This window comes from Mytilus trossulus, chromosome 1, assembly GCF_036588685.1.
Source record: "Mytilus trossulus isolate FHL-02 chromosome 1, PNRI_Mtr1.1.1.hap1, whole genome shotgun sequence".
In the NCBI taxonomy this organism is placed as follows: domain Eukaryota; kingdom Metazoa; phylum Mollusca; class Bivalvia; order Mytilida; family Mytilidae; genus Mytilus; species Mytilus trossulus.
In genome coordinates, this window is record NC_086373.1 from 11,586,794 (window position 1) to 11,608,389 (window position 21,596).

General features: G+C 30.6%; 1 protein-coding gene across 6 annotated transcripts in view; it reads left to right on the forward strand.

Annotated features, from left to right (window-relative positions):
* LOC134715165 (neuroglian-like) overlaps positions 1 to 21,256 on the forward strand; it is a 117,688-nt gene extending 96,432 nt beyond the window's left edge. For 3 of the 6 annotated variants that reach the window (XM_063577141.1, XM_063577165.1, XM_063577150.1), the window contains 10 exons: positions 3,025 to 3,315; positions 6,630 to 7,006; positions 9,359 to 9,590; positions 12,260 to 12,390; positions 12,726 to 12,936; positions 13,202 to 13,324; positions 13,742 to 13,921; positions 14,372 to 14,488; positions 15,371 to 15,538; positions 16,632 to 21,256. In XM_063577141.1, the coding sequence (XP_063433211.1) occupies positions 3,025 to 3,315; positions 6,630 to 7,006; positions 9,359 to 9,590; positions 12,260 to 12,390; positions 12,726 to 12,936; positions 13,202 to 13,324; positions 13,742 to 13,921; positions 14,372 to 14,488; positions 15,371 to 15,538; positions 16,632 to 16,777 (1,976 nt within the window). In that variant the 3' untranslated portion in view covers positions 16,778 to 21,256. The remainder of the gene's footprint in view (positions 1 to 3,024; positions 3,316 to 6,629; positions 7,007 to 9,358; positions 9,591 to 12,259; positions 12,391 to 12,725; positions 12,937 to 13,201; positions 13,325 to 13,741; positions 13,922 to 14,371; positions 14,489 to 15,370; positions 15,539 to 16,631) is intronic. The other 3 variants (XR_010106617.1, XR_010106615.1, XR_010106618.1) reach the window with 3 other exon arrangements.
* Positions 21,257 to 21,596: the final 340 nt, after the last annotated feature.

Consider the following 21,596-nt stretch of genomic DNA (forward strand, 5'->3'; position numbering starts at 1 on the left):
TTTCATAAAATTTGTGAATTTTTACTAACATTTTCCTAACATTTTCCACTGAAACTACACCGACAAGTTCATTATAGATAGAGATAATTGTAAGCAGCAAGAATGTTTAGAAAAGTAAGATGTACAAACACATCACAATCACCTTAACACAATTTTGTCATGAACTGTCTGCTTCCTTTGTTTAATTCACATATACCAAGGTGAGCGACACAGGCTCTTTAGAGCCTCTAGTTTACTCTTGAGAACAATAAATACCTAATTATCAGCACACTATATGTACATATGATATTTTAATAAGAAAATTGAAATTTATTTGTTAAATGCGTGAATTGATTTCTTTAATTGTTGAAATAATGAAATGAAAGTAGGAAAACATCTTGGTTGATCATAGATTTTGTTGTAAAATTACCTCCCTTTGATAATAGTAACTCAGTAATACATTTTTTTGTACAAAAGAAAAATATTAAAATGACTTACATTTTTTATGTAATAAAAAAATGAAGCACTACCTAAGCTTGTTTAATGCATACTAAGTTGTACTTTCAAATTGTTCATAACTTTCAAGTGATTTTTGTTTTATATGGTACAATTTATAAAAAAGTCTCTCTGTTAGTCAATCTCTAGTATTCTTTAATGCTGTGTTAGAGATATTGATAACTGCCTTGACTTAAAACGGTCAATAAAGATTATCATTTCCTGGATCCATCGCTGAGACTTAGGCATATCTATGCATTCATGTGATTCTCTGAAACTTGGCATACTGCTGAGTCTGGATTTAAAAACACAGAAAAAGATCGTGATGGAAGGATATAGAAGAATGGGTTAAGTCTACACCACCCCAAGGCTTTTTTCTCAAATTTTAAGACTGATGATTTATTCTCTTTTTTCTTTTGAATTTAGTAATGCTTATAACTTTTAAATTTCATAGACAGTAAAAATATGTATAGAAAATATCATCGATTGGCGAGAATTAATCCTATAAATGTACACAGATTCACAGCAGGTTATCACAAAGGTGATTGATTTAGATTTAGAAATTGCACGTAAAAATTATTATAAGGTGGTTGTTAATATGGAAATTCTATCGGTGAACAGTTGTATGGCAGTGACTATTTTGGGGTTTACAATTTCATCAATTGATTAGGTACTATTGACAAGAATTTTTCTTTGTTTAAGAATTTTATACTTGACATAGCATGAAGAATAGAAAATTTTGTGTCGTTTTAGTGCATTTTCATTATCGCAGTTATGATGAGTTGGAATAATTTTTTTTTATTTGAAGAGGAATTTTTATTAATTGGATTTTTTTATCCTTATATTGACAACCTCCATTTTCTTTACAACTGTAATTTCTATACATATCTTTGCTTATAATTAACATAGAAAGATCTATAAACAATTATTTGTTTTTTCTTCTGAAATATCCTGTTAAATAAGATTGAAGGTTTTTTTTTATTGTTTTTTTTTTAAATTATTGATTGATGGCAAATCTGTTAAAAAAAAATTCAAGGTACATACTAAAAGTAACAATGCATAGTTTGAAGGTCTGTCATCTAAAGATGATGTATAAAGACTAGAAATCATTCTGTTAGCCATTACAGAAAAAGGCTTCTGAATGACCGATTTTTCTTGGCACGGGTGACATGTTGAAACATTGTATGCACATTGACATGACCAGCAAGTATTAAACCTGATTTATTTGAAATTACTCTTCATCCATTTTTCTATGAATTCTTCCTTTGTTCAAAGGGTCCTGGTTTCTTTCATCTCCTTCAATGTAGAGAGTCAACAATTGTTAATCATCAAAATCAATTAAGAGGTTAATGAAAGATGAGATCGTGTTTAGAACAATTGTACGATTTCAGATTATGAAACTGAAATTCGGGAATCCCTGCAACTCATAACAGAGATTTAACAGAAAACCTAATGTGTAATCTGTTCCCAAACAATTTGTTACAGTGAAATTGAATTATAATTGTGAAAAAGAGAAAATTATATAAATTCCAAGTAACTTCTTCTGCTTCTAGTCATAATGGTGATTACAGAATCTGCAAGTGATATTTTTATATTCCTCGGTCATTTTTTTGTACATTTACAATTGTATTAGAGTTAAAAGGAAATTTGTTTCAATTTTGTATTTCCAAGAGAATGAAAGAATAAAATGAAATGGGCGACTGAAAATCAAATAAAATCAACAACGTTGACAAGTAGAATTTCTATTACACGGAGGACTGGTGACTCAGAAAATATTCATTGTCTTAAATTTGTTTTATTTCGTTAGCCTGTTGTATTTGTTGAATGTAGTTACGGAGGACATAACGAAGTTTTATGGTGGTATAATCTCTAAACATATGTTGATTTGCATTTGTCATCCTCACTTTTAAAGGAAATAAAGTAAAATAATGTGACATGCTTTTTATAAATAATAGACAAGAAGATTATTTGATGGAAATTTTGACAGGAATGATACAGATTTAATGACAAAAGGTTGATTCATACAAATAGTAGAAACATTAAGACTGAAAGGTTTATGTTTTGGCATTGTTATTTAGGGTTTTAGTCATTTGAAGAAAGCTTTTTTTCTTGTTGGTTCCATTTCTACTTTTGAGTCTTTTATGATCAACATTTTGTAAAAGAGAGGCAAAAAAAAAAAAAAATCAAAGGGATATAATTTATTAGACGAAAACAAATTACAATGCCATTGCAAAAACTAAAAGGTTATTGCTGGAAAGTGAAGAAATGTCAAATCTTGTGGCTGCAGCCACTGTGCACATCTCAAAGAAACTTTATCCACAAAATCACCTCCTTTGTACAAATGTTTAAAAAGACGTAGTTTTGCTACATTAAATCAGATCATTTCTGCCAATTTTCTGGCAAAAGTTTAAGATTGCATTTTGTTTTTATTTGAAAAGCCAGGAAACTTCACCAACTTCCTTCAATGCATACGTGAAGATTATTGTCTAAAATGTTAGCACATATGTATTATTTTATGATGATTTAAAGATTATCTTTACATATTTTCAGGTGATTTACGGATTCGTGTGCCTTTAACCAACCAGGAAGTAAGACAAGGAGAAACTGTAAAATTTGTATGTGATGTAGTAACAAGTCCCGGAGAAACAGATAAAGTTTTCATTCGATGGAAATTTAATGAAGAAATTATAAAACCAACTAGTTCTAGTAAATTCAACATTTTAGAAGATGGTCAGACATTAATGGTACAGAACGCTCACAAAAGTGAACAAGGCGATTATACATGTATAGCTTCAATACGCAAAATGAAAGATAGATCAACAGCAAGACTTATTATAAAAAGTAGGTACAATTGTCACATTAAAGTTAGAAGATGTGGTATGATTGCCATTGAGACAACACTCCACAAGAAACTAATTGACACAGAAATTAACAACTATAGGTCACTGTATGGCCTTCAACAATGAGCAAAGCCTATACTGCATAGTCAGCTTTTAAGTATGTTCTACACCCTAAAATGAAATATTAATTTTGTAGTTAATGAATAGATGCCTTTTAGAGAGCACCCCAACAACATCTTATTGAACAAATTCACAATAAAATTGCCTTATTTTTTCTCAGATATAGTTTTGTGTTTTGATAAAATGCATAAGATCTTATGTAATCTTTGCATTTCATTGATCAAAGTAACTTGTAGAAATAAGAACTAGTAAAAAATAAACGAAATAATTAATTTCTATATATAAAACAGAAGATATTCATGCTGCACTAATTTATCATTACATAATGTTCATGGATGAAATTGCTGTAAAGACTTATAACTGAAAACTGTTTTGTGTCAAGTTTATCTAAAATTGTTAATTCAGGAAATTACATGTAACAAATTATTGACAGAAGCTGACTTCTTTCACCCCAGAGAAGTATTTAAAATAGAATGCTGACATCCAATTTGAAAACAACTTGAAATTGTTACATTTTTCTGTCAAAGACTTATATGAAAAATGTTATCCATTATGGAGACTTAGTCAATTTGAAAACTACTTGAAGCTGTTACATTTTTCTGTCAGAGACTTATATGTATTTTTTTTATCCATTATGTAGAGTTAGTCAACAGTTAATACAACAACTAATGGTCTTCTGGTGATATCAGATTTTCAGACATGAACCATCTTCACTTAGCATGCTTAGTGCCATGTGTTAAGTACCACACATCATAAAAATGTTATTGCCAGGTTTTAAAAGCTTTTAAAAAATAGTGCCTAGTTTCTTGGTGTAGGATAATGATTCTTTTATGTGTCTAAGTGTTATAAAAACTGGTTGTTAATTCCTCAGAGTGAAAGCCACCGTAGAATTGATCTATCTTTTAAAGGTTAAATGCAAAATAAAAATGGATTAGCAATTCTATTCACAATTTAGAATGCACTTTATAGATACTTGAACAAATTTTCATGTCAAATATTCTTTTGAAGTTTATTTTTTATCCATTATAAGAAAATATTCACCTTCCATTTCATTTAAATTTGGCAGAATTTTTCAATACATCAACAAATTGTGTAAATAAATGATTTACAGTAAAAATTTGTAGCAACATTTCCCAGACAGGAGACAAAAGATTTCTGATTTTAGTTTGGATCAAAAAAAGGTTTATAAACATTTGATCTTTTCAAAAATATTGATTCCAGGCATTTGACTCTTGTACAAATAAATTGAACAGTTTGCAAATTTAAAGTGCAGTCACTTTGATAAAATCTCATTGCAAGGAAAGAAATGTTTCAATTTTAGAAAATGTCTTCATTAATTTTCAGAATCAGTGATAAATTTAACTCTTCACCAATTTATTCCAACAAGTGTCAATCAGAAAAGATGTGTAACATTTTGAAAATCTCCTCATTTCATTTTGATTGGTTGTAATTTAAATTTTGTCCTTTAAAAGCCACGCTAGGCTGTCTATTTTTTTAGAATCATGTTTGATTCATCTCAAAACTGGAATGAGTCACTCTCTACAATTTCCTAAATTATAGAATTAAAGGACAAGAAAGGCATTAAATGGTTTTGAATGGTCTTAAAATGTATTATGGTTCTCCTCAGGTCTCATCTCAGCATCACCTCTTACAATTTTATGTTGTGTAATTACTCAGAGTTTAATTCGCCATTGCTCCTGACAGAGTTAAACAAAGGATCTCTGAACTTATTATTGATTTCTGCAGTTTTTACTACTTTTTAATTTATTTTTTAACAATCATGTCAATTGTTTTTGGTCTGTTCTGTTTTTTTCACTCTTTCATTAGGTTTTACCATTGTCAATTCCTGTCAGATCCAAAACATTTTTGTTCAATTATATCATGGAAAACAGTTGTTTGATGTAATGTGAATTGTAGCTTTTTTGGGGAAATGACAATTTCTGAGCTTTGACCATTGAGCTCACACTGTACAATAAGATAAAGTTACCATCAATTTTCCTGATTATTTTATTGCACTATGCAAAAATAAAAACAGAATTTTAGAAATATAATACATAATTGATAATGGACATTTAGTTGGAAGTTGGCACAAAGTATTCAGTTAAGAATGTTCCATTGAATAGACCACATAAAGAAACAAATTGAGTAGTGATCAGTTGAAATTTTCACTGAAATAAGCTTTAAGGAATAAAAAGAAATGGTTGAAAATCAAAAACTGAAACAAAATGATCAATTAAAAATGTTCCCATGGATATAAAAGGAAATGGAACAAAGTTAGGTAATGATTACAATAATGGATGGCAGATTAAATACATATTAACTAAAGGATAAATATGGCTTTGTACTAAACAGACACGCTGATTTCAAAATGTTAGCTAGCCAGACACAAGGTAACAGTCCATAAGAGAAATGTCACCCTCCCAAGACTTGTTATTATGACTCTAAGCCAATCAGTCTTTACTCTTACTCATAATGCATGTGCTTAGTGGAAAAGAAGCAAGTACCAATTTTAAAGTCTGGTTTGACTTGACCATTTTTAGGTCCAAACCTGAGGCTCTACCCCCACTTATTCTAGAGACCAACCCTCTTTATGAAGACCATTAAACTGGGTCAAAATCTTTAATTGTTTTTACAAAGGTGGTAATGGTTACGTTTTTTCCTGTAGCTCAGTCCATATCGTAAACTTGGATATGTATGATAGCTCGTTTCAAAGCTGTGACATTTTCACATATGTGGTTAAATTTTCGAGGTACGAAGTGAGATTACTTTTTCCGTAAATTAGCAAACCCCGAACATCCTTTTGTGATGTGGCTCCTTGTGGTAAAATATCCCCTTTTTAACACAATAAGTTCTTTGGAAATTTAATACTTTGAACACATTCAATAGCTCCATAGTTTTTACACATTTATTCTATGTTCCTCTACTTTCCTAATCACCATAAATAATTAAGTTCAGTCATTTGTTAAAAATAGAAACATGTCCAATATCACTACACAGAGATTTTTTCTTTACATGTGACTTTTGAGTTCCTCATTTCAAGGCGCATTAGGGATGTTGTCCCAACTGATCCATTTGTCAATTTGTATAGCCTATTGATAATACAAGCTTGTAAGAATTATATAAAACAATTGAAGTGGAATAAAAAGTACACATAACAATGATGAGTTTTATGACTTATTTTGTGTTTTTTTGTAGCAACTCCCTCATCCCCAAAGAATATAGAGTTGGTGACATGTATGGGTCACAAAGCTGACCTGGTTTGGGAGGATGGGGAGAATGGCGGTGATTCCATTAAAGGTTATCTAGTGCAATATAATGAATCAATGAATCCTAACTATTGGAATCATAACTATGAAGAAATATCAAAGTCAGCTCCAGAGCCAAGAACTATAGATTTGTCTCCTTGGGGGACTTACTCATTTCGTGTTTTAGCTAGAAATTCTATAGGATATAGTGAGCCAAGTTTACCGACGAAAAGTAAGTGTCGGATTCCTCCAGGCCACCCAGATGGAAATCCTGAAAAAGTGGGAACAAAAACTGATAAAAAATATAAACTTGTCATCACTTGGGAGGTATGTATACTACAATATGAAATAAACACTGTGACAAACACTGAGATCAAACAATAACATATTTAATGTAACATCGGCAGTACAGTTATAGAAGTCCTTACTCTGTTAAGTTTGTTACTCTTAGATTGTTTTAATCAATGAATAATAGAGGCAGTATAAATGGTCAACTTCATTCTTTATTATCATAGATCTATCAATGTTGTGGTAAAAATTGTATAACTGTAAGGTCACTCTTTACAAAATTTTTTTTTTTTCAATTTTACATTTATTTTTTGATAGTGGAAGACTTTGCAGGATTGATTGTTGGTTGCTTAACTTCCAGTGGCAAATATTTCATGCATGTTCAGGATCTTGCTTGAATACAATAATCCAGTTAATGGGTGTTCTATATTTCTAGTTAGGAAGGAAAAACAGAAACATGCCACTGATCAATAGTATTATTTTACAGTGTTATGGGTGTGCAAATAAGTTCAATCTAACAAAGCCCAATCATTACCTTAAGGACCTTGTTAAAGTACTTTTTGGTGCACTTGACTTAAAAGCACACTTGATACAAAATCATCTGCTGTCACTTACAGAGAGCACCTGTCCTTGACTAAAAGGGATTAATAATTGTAAATTCAATTTTGATCAGGAAAATATGCAAATCGTAAAAATATCTGTCTCCGTGTTAATCATGTTTATAAGCATGAAACAAGTATGAATTGTCAGGTTATTTTTCATAATGACAGGAAATAGTAAAAGGCTGTAATTTCCTGACTAAAGGAACAATCATTTGTGATTAAATTGATTTCTGCGCAGCCTGGTACACTACTGCATACAAATTTCTTCACGTTCCATTGCACGTTTGAGATAAATAGATATTAACAAGAATACCAAATTAGCATGCCCAATAGGATTTATTTGTGATAAGCAATATTTGCATGCTAGACTTAAAAGTTGGGTTTAATCAAATTTCTCATATTTGATATGTCAACTCACATAAAAACTTCATTGTTTTTTAGTGTCATGATTGCATAAAAGGAATGTTATTTAGAAAATGTCGTTGAGTTTGTATTTTGTAATTTGGCAGAACTGATCAACAATTATGAAACGTGTCACGTTGCATCGTCCTTGCTAACATAGTATTTATTTTTCAGTAGAAAATGAGATATTATGAGAGATTATTAGGAACGGCAGATTAAAACCTGGTGTTATTTGCATATAAAGCACAATAGAATTGGTTATATAGAAAGATCTTTTCGAAAATAATTACTTAAATCTAACTCATATTGCCTTAGAGAGAAATATTTTGTGTAATAGTGCACAATTTCTTGTTATGAGCCCTGGAGGTGTTAAAAAAGAGGTTTATAATGGCTCTTAGAATAGCACCTTACTTGTTGACATGCTGAGTGAAGGGATTTTATAACAATTTTATAGATCCATTCATCATAATCGGTTTTAAGTATTTCAAAAATAAAATGGAATATTGATTGTGACAAAGGAAAATAATTCACCATTATATCTTACCCAATGAAATTACGAAATGCTAGAGCTGATTTTTTTTTAATAAATTAAACTATTTTATCAGGTTCAGAAAAGAAACTTTCAACATGATTTTTTTTTTGTATTCTTCATGAGTTATATTCTTAATCAGAATCAAGTTGACCTCTAAATGTCTTTTAGTACTTTGAGTGCTGTTACTGTTAGGTTGCTGCCTCATTGATTCACACTCCACATTTCCCTTTACTCATATGTCTTGTGAGTTGTCGACTTATTAGTCCAGTTATCTCCCTGTACACCACCTTAAGTGCAATGTAATAATAAGGGTATACAAAGATGTGTTGAACAGACAGAGAAAATGTTTGTTCTTTGAATTGGCCTCTCATGATTAGTTGTTCTTTGAATTGGCCTCTCATGATTAGTTGTTCTTTAAATTGGCCTCTCATGATTAGTTGTTCTTTAAATTGGCCTCTCATGATTAGTTGTTCTTTAAATTGGCCTCTCATGATTAGTTGTTCTTTAAATTGGCCTCTCATGATTAGTTGTTCTTTGAATTGGCCTCTCATGATTAGTTGTTCTTTAAATTGGCCTCTCATGATTAGTTGTTCTTTAAATTGGCCTCTCATGATTAGTTGTTCTTTAAATTGGCCTCTCATGATTAGTTGTTCTTTAAATTGGCCTCTCATGATTAGTTGTTCTTTGAATTGGCCTCTCATGATTAGTTGATGTGCAGTCATTGATGCAGTAATTATTTTATATATATGTGACCGTTGTCCTTTATTTCATCCTGTGCCTAGATTAGAACATATAAAGATCCAAGTTTCACTGATTCAGTATAGGTTTAGTTTATACATGTGACCTTTATTTCAGCCTATGCCTAGATTGGAACACAATGGTCCAGGTTTCCGTTATCATGTATTCTGGCGACCTAAAGGTAGTACATACTGGAAGAACATGACAGTCTGGGACGAGAATGCAGATGAGTTAGAGTTAGAAGTAATTGATATATATGGTTTATATGAAATAAAAGTAAAAGCTGTGAATGATATAGGAGAATCTTATCAGCCTGCGTTTATTATACTTGGTCATTCAGGAGAAGCTGGTGAGTGAACCATAAGTTATTCTATGATTTATTACAATTTTAAAGATAAAATTTTTGTAACAGGTACGTCACATTTTAAATTTTGGATTATTTTGTAAATGTTATGTTCATATTTGCAATAGACGTTCTTTCGAGTTCATCCGTCACCAGAAAAAACTTGCAATTATGCGCGCCTTTATGACGTCATTAACCAGATAGAGGGGGTCGCCTATATCCCTGCACTATTTACATTCATCGAGCATCATAGTGATCGTCATTCTGCAGGATAAACTAGAAATAATGGTTGTTCTGTAGGTACTTAAGGTAAATTGATGGTATACCGCCATCTTGGATTGTACAATCACAGTACAAAATCGGTCAAGTTATTTGCCTAAATCTGCAAATTTGAAGACAGGTTTGCAATTCAATGGTTAGACTGTTTTTTCTATTTGAAGAAAACTTGTTAATCAAACGTATTATACAAAATATTTTAACAAATATAATTTTTTTTAGTTTTAAAATATTTTTTTCCAAATGAGCCATTTAAGGGGAGATAACTCTTTTAGTACAAAATTTATACTGGGCTAATAGGGATTTTTTTCATTTTTACTTGTAGCAAGAAACACCATGTTTTCTTTTTATTTTCTTAAAACGTATTATGAAACCTTTCTTCTCACAATTTATTTCAAAATTCTATCTCATAGAATTTTTTTAATGCACACTAGTGTGTTTTTTCATGAACAAACTAACAAAATTTAGGCAATTTTCAACGACTTATAGCTTGAAAAATAGCACGGTGACCCATACTTTTTATTAAATTTTTGAAAAGAGCATAATTAAATCTTCATTTTGGCAAATTATAAAAAAATTCTGTCTCAAAAAATATATACTTGTGTAACGTGTAACCAGGCGTTTATATCCCAAACGTCCGTTCCAGTCAATACTTGGATCCAAGTTGTCCACAAACAGTATGGTAATACTAAAAACAACAACTATCTATATTATGCACAATGAACCAAAATATATACACTGGCTCTTTGCCGATACAAAGTAAGTATGAACTCTTATATATACAAGTTTATACAATATAACACAATAAACCAGCCTGTCCTCCGAATGGGATGATGTGTCACTTAGAGACAGTATAGCTGGTACAGCTTGTCCTCCGAATGGGACAGTCTGTCAATACAAGACAGAGTGGTCTGGTACAACTTGTCCTCCGAGTGGGACAACCTGTCACTACCAGACAGTGCGGGCTGGTACAGTCTGTCCTCCGAGTGGGACAGCCTGCCTTGTCAATCCTATCAACCTGTACGTTCACTTGTACCCAGTACAAAGTGTTTCCTGAATATTAAAGCTCTCCTAGCGTCTTAATATTACTGACGTACGCTCTGTTGACTGGTGACGGCTCATCGACAGCCAACCGACAGCCTTGAGTGCCGTTTCTCACTCTCTTATATACCCCAGGGCGAATATACTATTTTACGGATAGGGGTGTTCTCTAACTGTTTCCGATACCGAACATAGAGAGTCCCTTACGATCACCCCTATAACTTTCGACCCTGCCGCTAATTTCCCCGCCAAACGTCTAAATCTGCCTAACTCTTCCTCTAGCGTAAACCATGCATTTATACACCAAGATTCTACTATTTTCATAACCATAACGACCAATAAACATTACACTTGTGATCTACCTTAATGACAATCCCATAATGACAGCAGTGTTAATTGTCAATTTTGAGAATTCAATTTGCCGAATTATTTCGTACAATAAAGATTTAAAATTTTCCAACCACTCGCTCAACATTGGATTGGAAGTGACGACGCCCCTAAACGCACAAATGACATTCACTAAATGCATCGAACTCGAAAGTTGTCTATTGTTTTATCAGCATACACCTTGTCTAATGATGAAAACCATTTGGTTGACCTTTTGGATGCGATACTTTTTTGTGTTGTTGGGTTACTGACATATATTATCATATCTCGTATTATAAGCTTGTATATAATTGTTAAGAGGTAAAAGGAAGAAAGCTTTAACTCACTATTAAGAAGTAGGAGTTCATCTTTGAGTATTGATATTGTATCAAAAGAGCTTAATAGCAAAAAAAGAAAATCAGTGATAGCATAAATAATTAATATGTCATATTATAGAAATAATAGAAATAGAGACGACTTAACCCTTCATTTATAGAAGTGACATATGAACTATGTACAGTGAAAGAAAGTGAAATATGGCATATAATATAAGTTTTCCTACAGAATAAATAAATAGAGTTACCTATTACATGTATTAGGTTTCCTTGATAAAAGGTCAGAATGTAAATAAGTCATCACAATATACATTAGCATACAATATTTAATGTTTTTGTTTTATACCTTCTATAATTTGTTTTTCAAATAAATATAACTGAATATCTTGCTTTCTTTACAAAATGTGATGAAATTAATATTTTCAGAACCAATGATTTCCTTACTTGTCACAATAAAATTGAGAATGAAAATTGGTAATGTGTCAAAGAGACAGCAACCTGACAACAGAGCAGAAAACAGCTGAAGGTACCCCAAGGGTCTTCAACATGAGAAATCCACCACTAGAGGCAGGCTACAGTTGCCTCAAAACAAAATGTGTACTAGTCCATTTTTGGACATCAGTGTAGAGAAAATTTAATGATGTCTTTCTTTTTCAGAACCATTGTTGTCGCCTAAAGATTTCCGTCTGGATCCTATGCAGCCGATACAACCTCACAAAGCTCACTTTATCTGGGAATCTGTAGACACATCTCAAGACAAGATAAGGGGAAGATTTAGGGGTTATAAGGTAGGTTAATGTTGTCTTTGGAATACATGTCTGATCATTTCTCTAGTCAAATAAGTCCATGTTTCTATTAACTTAGCACCAAAGGAACAGACTAATAGTATTTACAAAAATTACAGAATTACTTTGCATTTGCCTGAGTTTGTTTATTATTTTGGTATGGAAATTCTGAATGCAAATTAATCAGAAATTGTACATGTTTGGTAAGTAATTTGAAAATTGATAAAACAGACAATTACAAGACAAACAGAAAGGTTGATGTTTTAATCCTTAACGTAATTAATTAAAAATAATCTGGTGATATTCACAATTGTACTAATTTTACATGATATTTTCAGTTACGTTACTGGAAGTCAAGTGAAGGTCGACATAAATGGGAGGAAGTAGATGTTATTGTAGAAACAAGTGATGATATGTATCTCAGAGATGTCAGAGCTGCTATTAGTGGACTGCCAGCATATACAGCACTCAGGGCCCAAGTTTCTGTGATGAATGACCATTATACAGGGCCACCTAGTGCTACAATAGACTTTTCAACTCCAGAGGGAGGTAGGAAATACATGTTATTATCTTACAAGTAACTAAATAAAATAAATTGACTAAAGGGATTTCTTTTTTTTGGACTAAGTCGCTAATCATTGTACAATCAAATATTCAATTTGGGATCTATCTGGGCTAGAAAAGAATTTTTAAGTTTTATGTGTTACACTGTACATAATTGTCATATTCCATTCAACTTCTTAAGTATTTCTTTGTGAAATATTCTTAAAATTTACATGATGGTATTAACAATATATTTGTTTGTTACTTGTAGTGCCAGGACCAGTTAGACATCTACATGAACACAGAATTGGTTCTACTTATGTTGTATTAAAATGGCTGCCACCAGAGGAGCCTAATGGGGTATTGATGGGATATGATATAGGATACCAACCAAGTAAGGCAAATAGTCCATTCACCAAATACCGACCTTCTTTTCCTTCTAAAAGTATATTGGTAAAGGGAAACAACTCATTTTAAGACCAATCTGTAGTCTTGCTTACATATAGCAAGTGGAATGAACATAGTGTATTGTGCAGAATCAGAAAAAGATTGACTTCATTATAGAAAAAATAAGAAAGTGTGATATTATTGCCATCAAACAACTATAAACCAGAGACCAAAACACTAGATTTTAACACCCATAGGTCACCATAACAATTGCACCGAGTAATAAAACCCATACTGCATAGAAAGCTGTAAAAGGCCTAGAATGACAAACATAATTCCCTTTTGCTTAACTTTTATAGATTATGTTTGCATATATTAATCTTGTAGCATATTTTTGAAATGAAACAATGTTTCTCCTTTACAGTAAAGTCATTCCAAGTTGGTAATGTGATATTCCTTGAACCCAAAATTTCCAACCCATCAATATTAAGAGCTCAAATCAAAGGATTAGAGGCAGATCATACATACAGATTCCTTGTGTGGGCTCGAACACAGACAGGTAGAGGAGAGCCTAGCTTTATAGATGTTGAAACTACAAATTCAAGTGAGTTTTATTTTCTTATATAAAATATTTGATATCATTCTTTTTTAATTTGGTGTTTGTCAGCATGAATCTTCAAATTAGATTTTCACTTTTCAGTCCTCATGATATTTTTTGTACCATCTTTATCATTTCATACTATTTTTTTAAGAGAAATAAATAAAATGTGATGTGAGAGTACATGTCAATTGACAACAACCCAACGATAAAAACAATCAAAGACATCTACAGTGCAGCATGCAATCTTATACACTTAGTCAAATAAATTTATATAGAAGTCAATATAAACCTTGATTAAAAAATAGGATATGGTATGATGGCCGATGAAATAAATATCCACTGAAGAAAAATGGGTCAAGAATGTAGGCAACTGTAGGTCATCAAACAATACATTTTGTACTATGACATTTGCTGCGATATTTGTTTCCTTGTAACCATCTTTTTATTCTTCAGGACCTGGTATCCCTCACCCTGTTGTGTCAGCAGTAGATAGAACCAGTTTTAACATCACATGGAGACCAGAGCACTTCCAGCAAGATGTTCAATACTTCTTAGAATATAAAAGAGAAGGTAAAGTCTTCATTAAAATATCCCTTTGTAAAAAATTACATTGATGGACAATTTATAAAGATATACTTTTTATATATCAATACAATGGCTTTTAAGGGGGCTCGCGGGTCTAAATCAATTTTTTTATTTAATATAAGATTTCGCTATATTTTTCTATAAATTAACTTTATCTTATACCTAATAGAAAAATGAAATAAAAAAATGGGGTCACCGTTCATTTACACTCACAATCTGCCTTGGAAAAAAGCATACATTTTTGCTAATGTCCCTTTTTTCTGTTGAACTAATAGGAGAAAAAGCGGTAATATAGAAATTTAAAAAGAACTAAATTACAGAAATGGCTTAAATTTTACAATTATTTAGTTTATGTACAGCTTTTTCGAAAATAACAATAAAAATATAGGTCACCGATGAGTTTAAAAAGATATTCAAGTTTTAATGCCAAAAAATGGCATTTTTTTCACCAAAGGGAGATAATTTGGAGCTTTTTCAATGATATCTACATTTTAAAAGTCACCTAGGGCCAAAACTTATTGATTTTTTGGAATAATTTTTGTACCATATGATAAAGTAACAAATTCTTAAGGTAATTAATAAAATTTGTAATGAAAATTTTATACCTGCGAGCCTCCTTTAGTTGGATATTATCTGATAATTGATCAGCTTTATAACCATTCAGTTCAGATGCTGAGGAAATATATATATATATAAGTCCTAAGTAATGGTGGTAAGAATTGTTTTTTTTAAATGAAACTATCATAATAAACAAGATTATGTTTGATATCTTTCTATTTGTTCATGAAGTTCACATCAATTATAGAAATATTCTAAGATATTATTATTGAGATGCAAATATTTACATTTTACTGTTATTTTTTATAGGAGAAATAGATTGGGAGAAAACAAAGCCAGAATTTTTAAAATCCTGGAAAGTGGTGCAAGGTCTCAGGTCAAACACAAAGTACCAAGTACGCCTTGTGGCCATGAATAAATTTGGTGAGACAACATACAGTAAAAACTTTCCTGTGTTCACAGATGCTACAGCATATGGTTAGTAAATTATATAGGGATTTCTGAGTTACATTTTGTACTGTAATGTCAGGATTTGATGGTGCCATGAACATACAACTATTTATTTATGTGAAAAACAACAGACTAAAAACATATATATTTAAATATATATATAAGTACGTCTTAGCCAGTGACAACTCTACAACAGACACTGTTCTTAGACCATAATGATGCATCCTTTTTACAGTACATCTATTCATATCTAGTTTGAACAAGGTACAAAACAAACCTATTTTGGTGTGAGCCAAGGCTCCATGTTGAAGACTGCACTTTTGACCAATAATGGTTTACTTTCTACACAATGTGACTTGTATGGAGATATATCATTGGCTTCCATACCATATATTCTTGTATATATTTATTTCTTACACTTAATGGTTCAGTGATTTTCTTACAAATATTTAGACACACTCGATATAAATGCGATAAAGCACATGCGTGCCGAACCAAAACTAAGCCCAATTTCTTTCAATGGAACACGGATCACTTGATAAAATCGATAACGGAAAGAAAAAAAATCCGGAAAATTTAATGTATAAAAAAAAAAGACAAGAAAATTTTAACAAAGATGTGTATGTGTATTCACAATATTTATTTTATATAATTGTGAAATCAATTATACTATAGCTACTAATCTTAAGAATAAGTTATATTTTACCAAATAGTTTTTCCCTAAACTATTAGGTAAACTAACATGAGGGATACTAAGTTTCAAGCTGTAAATTGTAACAGCAAATATGAAATAAAGATATTATTACTTTTAAAAAAAAAAGAAAAGATTTTCTTACAAATGAGAGCTAATTTTGGATTAGTCAAATTTTTCATTGTTCTTTTATATTTATGGTTACTTGACTAAGGGCTTTTTTTTTTTATTTCAACTATAATGCTAAAAATATGAACCCATTTGTTGTGCTGTTTCACTCAGCTTCATTTTCTGGAAAACTTGAGTATAGTGCTCTGTTATTATTTAGTTCTCTTAATTTTGACGGATGAGATAAATTTGATGATTTAGTTATACATTTTATATTGCAGACATATACATATAAGTTTATGTTTAATCTTACTTTTTCAGGTGATGGTGCGCTGAAAAGTTATGATGCTTCAATTGGAAAGTATGAAAGTTTCAATAACCACAACAATGCTAAAAGACATCATTTATCAGTGATTTGTGCTATAACGACAGTTTTTACTGCTTATATTACAGTCTTCCAACGATAGCGTCTTGCCATATCATTCTGTTAAAAAATCATGGTTGTGACAATGTTGAGTTTAATATTCCAGCTAAGAAGTTATCACGGCTCTGTGGTGACAAAAGTAGTTGCATAGTTCAGCGAATTAGTGAAAGAAGTACATAGTAGATTGTTTATTCTTGTTAATGGTTGTGAAATTATCTCAGATAACAGTATATCTCAGATAACAGTATATCTCAGATAACAGTATATCTGAAAGGGTATTGTATTGTGCAAGTTAACAAAATTATAGATCTTGTGATATTGTACATGTCATTCAGTAAAACGAAGACTAAGTATGAAGTTCAAGATTAAGACATGTAATGGATGAGGAAGTTCAAGATTAGAAGTTTTTGCTTACATTTTAGTCAGTTCTTGATGGCAAATTAAATTTGATAACGTATGACTACACTTAATGTGACATTCTACAGAAAACCAAGAAAACTCCTCTAGAGGCTGAAACTTTGGCTGAAACAGAGACATATCCAGCACATATTAATAGTTACTTATAATACAAAACTGTTATTCAACAATTTGTAAAATTTGAAATCTTCATTTAGATTATCATTTCAGCTAATTCATGTAGTCAATTAATAATCTGTGCACAATGCTGAATGTCAGATAATTATCAGAAATGTAAACCATTGCTCATTTGTGCCATATATATATATAATGAACACTGTAAAATATCAGGTTGTGAATGTATATAAATATATAATGTCTAGTCACTTGATCACAATGAAGCCAATCATATCAAAATGTTGAGATTACTTTTTGTGTTGGTGTTGTTTTAGTCGAGTGATTGTGAAACGAAAGATGTGCTAGACCTTTTGTTTATGTTCTGAAAAACACTCCGAATAGAAATTGCTTCCAAATCTGGTATCATTCATTTTTTGTTAGAACATATTCATTTCTAAGAAAGGAGATTTTTTAATCCATGACTCATGATGGTATAACTTATTGAAGAATACAAACTATTACCATTACTATATGTTAAAATATATATTATAAAAACCAATGTTGCATAATTTCTCATATGATCATTTTGTCATAGTAAAGACGAACCTTTTTTCTTTTTCAATACCAAATATGTTCATCAAAATTATCTACATTATTTAGTTTTAAAATTATTAATTTTCATTCTAACATTGTCATGTAGCAAAGTACTCAAGCTTTTATTCATTCACTTTAATAACATTTTAACATTCCAGAAGAATGGAAAAAACTTGCAAAATACATGTTCATATCCTGTCCTTTACCCATCAAGATTTAATGACCACCAATATCCATATTGAAGGACAGACATTTCATAATGGCTAAACAGTTTTTGATCATTAAAACACAGATTTACCAATCTGCACAAAAGTGTTTTACCATTTATCATGGAACATATTTTTGAAAAGTTTTATATTTTATTGACATTCATTTCTTATTCAATTAAGTTGTAAAATACTCACTGTATAGAAATTTATTTAGAATTTTATTATAAATATGTATATAATTATAGATGTAGGATATGTATGGGTGAGAATGAAAGACTAGGTCTTAAGCTTTATGTTTATATTATGTGATAAGAATAAATATGAGATTATTCTCATGTTGTACAGAGGTCATTATTCAGCACGTAAATCTTTTCTGTTTTTACACCCTTTTGATCTGGTATCCTCACTAATAACCACATTTTGTTTAGTCCCATAATTTATTCATGCCCTCAGTTACTTATCGTAAAAAAATAATTGTAAAAACCTACTTAGGTAAAATAATAGTTATTCACATGTGCTCAAGTACATGGGAAATTTATTGCAAAATAAAACTTACTTAAAAAACAAACTTTAATAAATGAAAACTTCAAAATTCATAATTTTTTGCTATGTGAACAATTTTTCCTATCTTTATATAACTTGATTCATACATGAGAAATTTCATGTATAAGAAAGTGCATTAAAAGTATAGGAAATTGGGCTACTTAAATATGAGAATCTAAATGTCTTGGCTACTTAAGAGGTATCCACTTCATATGAGAATCTAAATGTCTGTATAAGGCATCCACTTCATATGAGAATCTAAATGTCTGTATAAGGTATCCACTTCATATGAGAATCTAAATGTCTGGGCTACTTAAGAGGTATCCACTTCATATAAGAATCTAAATGTCTGTATAAGGTATCCACTTCATATTAGAATCTAAATGTCTATATTTCCTGGTTGTGCATAAAGTAAATATTATATTTTCATCTAACAAAGTTAATGATGAACATAATTGTATATGTTATATGTATATTATGTGTATTTCCATTCCAATTCTATGTTCAAAGGGACATAACTCTGTGGGGAATCATTTTATTTTGTGCCAAATATGTTTACTGAGATTTCTTATTGAGTTATTGTTACCTTTTATGTTATAAATGTTATCATTATGTAGCACAGCATTTGTAAGAGGTTAATATTCAGGTCATACACTGTTGCATATATTGTGTACTCGGAACATGTAAATTTTTGTTATGTGATAATCAGCTCAGATTTTACATTGTGAGTTTCATAATGTAAATACAGTGTGTATGCTCTTTTTGATCCTTAGCTTGCTTTAACATTTTTCATACTAAAGATATAAACCAATTCCACAAAGTGTACTGGGCCTTACTTAAGTGGGGTAGACCTTGGTTCAGGGAGATAACTCTTTAAATCAGTCATGGGTCTCAAAGAGGAAGTGCACATATTAAAGTGCCATCTTTTATTAAAAAAGCAATATAGCTAATAGAAATTAAATAGATCATAGAATGATCTTTCATTTTCAACTACAAGTTATTAAGTTCTTATGATGACAGTGCTTTAGATATTTGACTTAGTTCCCAGAACCTTTCTTGTTTCTTTTTATTCAGGGTTTTGTTAAGGGTTATGAATGATGATTGATCCTGTTTTGTTTAATACTTGTCTGTTCAAAATTGTTCTTTGTAAGAAATATCAGTTTTGAATTTTTACATTGCTTTCATCATGAAAGCAGTATAGATATACAAAAAAAAAATAAGATTAATAGTTAACCTTAGTAACATTGTTAGAATACCCGAAATACTGAGAAGTCCTTCATTTGGGGTATTTCCACAACTTTTCCCATTAAGCCATTTTTTTTTAACAAAAAAAAAAAGATTAGTGTATGGTTAGTAGATTGATTTAAAAAATCATGTTTGTTTATTTGTGTGAAAGTATTATTCAATTGTGCAATATTTTTGTATTATCTTTCTTGTCAGTGCAATATTGTTATGTTTAAAAGCTGTTCAATTGTAGCAGCTAGGCTTACTAATACATATTTAAAAGAAGTACATAACACTACAGGGAGATAACTCTGTAAAAATAACATTTTAACTATGTTCTATTGTTAAGAAAATTTTAAGCTTCTCAATGATCAAAATAAGTGTTTGTCAAACTGCTATATATCCGATGAGTTTTTTTCCGATAAAGTTTGTGGTTCAAGTTTTTTGAAATTTTTTGTCAAGGTAAATATTTGTCATAATTTCAGGAAAATTAAACAACACCAATTGATTTAAGTCAAGGTGTATGGTACCATAGAAGATAGATGATGGCTATAAACACAGAACAAAACACGTTTCTGTGGATTCAATATTTTTTGTAGGATACCAATTTTTACAAATTTTAATTCTCAACGATGTACAAATTTTAGATATGCTATTATGATGACTTTGGCAAAACTACAAAATTAAATATCCAAGAAAATACAATTTCCCCTCTATCAACAAAAAATAGTCACATGAAAAAAATAATCCCACAGTATTCATTATGTTCTTTTGTTTAAAAAAAACATAAAAGTTTAAAATTGTATCACAATTTTAGATCCATTTGCCTACATTAAATGTTACAGCTTCAGAGTTCATTATAATACGTACTAATTATTGACCTCCAATGTTCAGCATTTCATGACCAATTTTTTGTTGTGATATCCTGTTTTAAATGAATTGTTTTATTCTTAGTTTGATTATCTTGTTACATGTTATAATGTTCAAATATTATTTTCCAATGTATCTCAGATTCATTTAGTTCAAATATTCCCTCATATGATAAGTGATGTATTATTCGGTCATCATGAATTTGTCCAATATTTGATTATCTTTTTCCTATGAATAATTATCTATTTTCTATCATTTACTTTTTGCTGACAATGTACAAAATTGACTATATATCTTACAATGACTAAGGAAAAGTAAAAAGTAAAATGAAAATGCTATAAAATTTTTAAAAGTGTAGACAGAAGAACATCAGTTGATAACATTTTTCATAAATCTACTAGTATAGGGAAGTCTCTTGAAGTTAACATATTTCCGACAAGTTCACAATGACTGAGTACTCACTTAATGTTATAAATCATGTTGGTGTTTGTTTTGTATATCTTGGGTCAAATGATTCATGTGTAGTTAAAACTCATCTCACAACAAAATAAAATGACACAAAATACTGATTTAGTTTTGTTTCTTCAGTGTTTTACGTCAGGATTAATTGGCAAATAGACTAGTGGAGATAAATGATTTGTCAAATAGCTACAATAGCACATGTACATGGACCCCAAAGAGGATATGTTTATAAGTAGAATAAACTCATTATAGATACCAGGATTTCAATTTTGTATATCAGCCATGCATCTCGCCTACAGAAGACTCATAAATGACGCTCAAATAAAAAAAGTTAAAAAGTTAACTAAAGTATGAAGTTGAAGAGCATAGAGAACACAAAATTCCATAGAGATTTGCCAAATTTACAGCTGAGGAAATGTATTTCTGGTGAAGTAAATCCTTAGAATT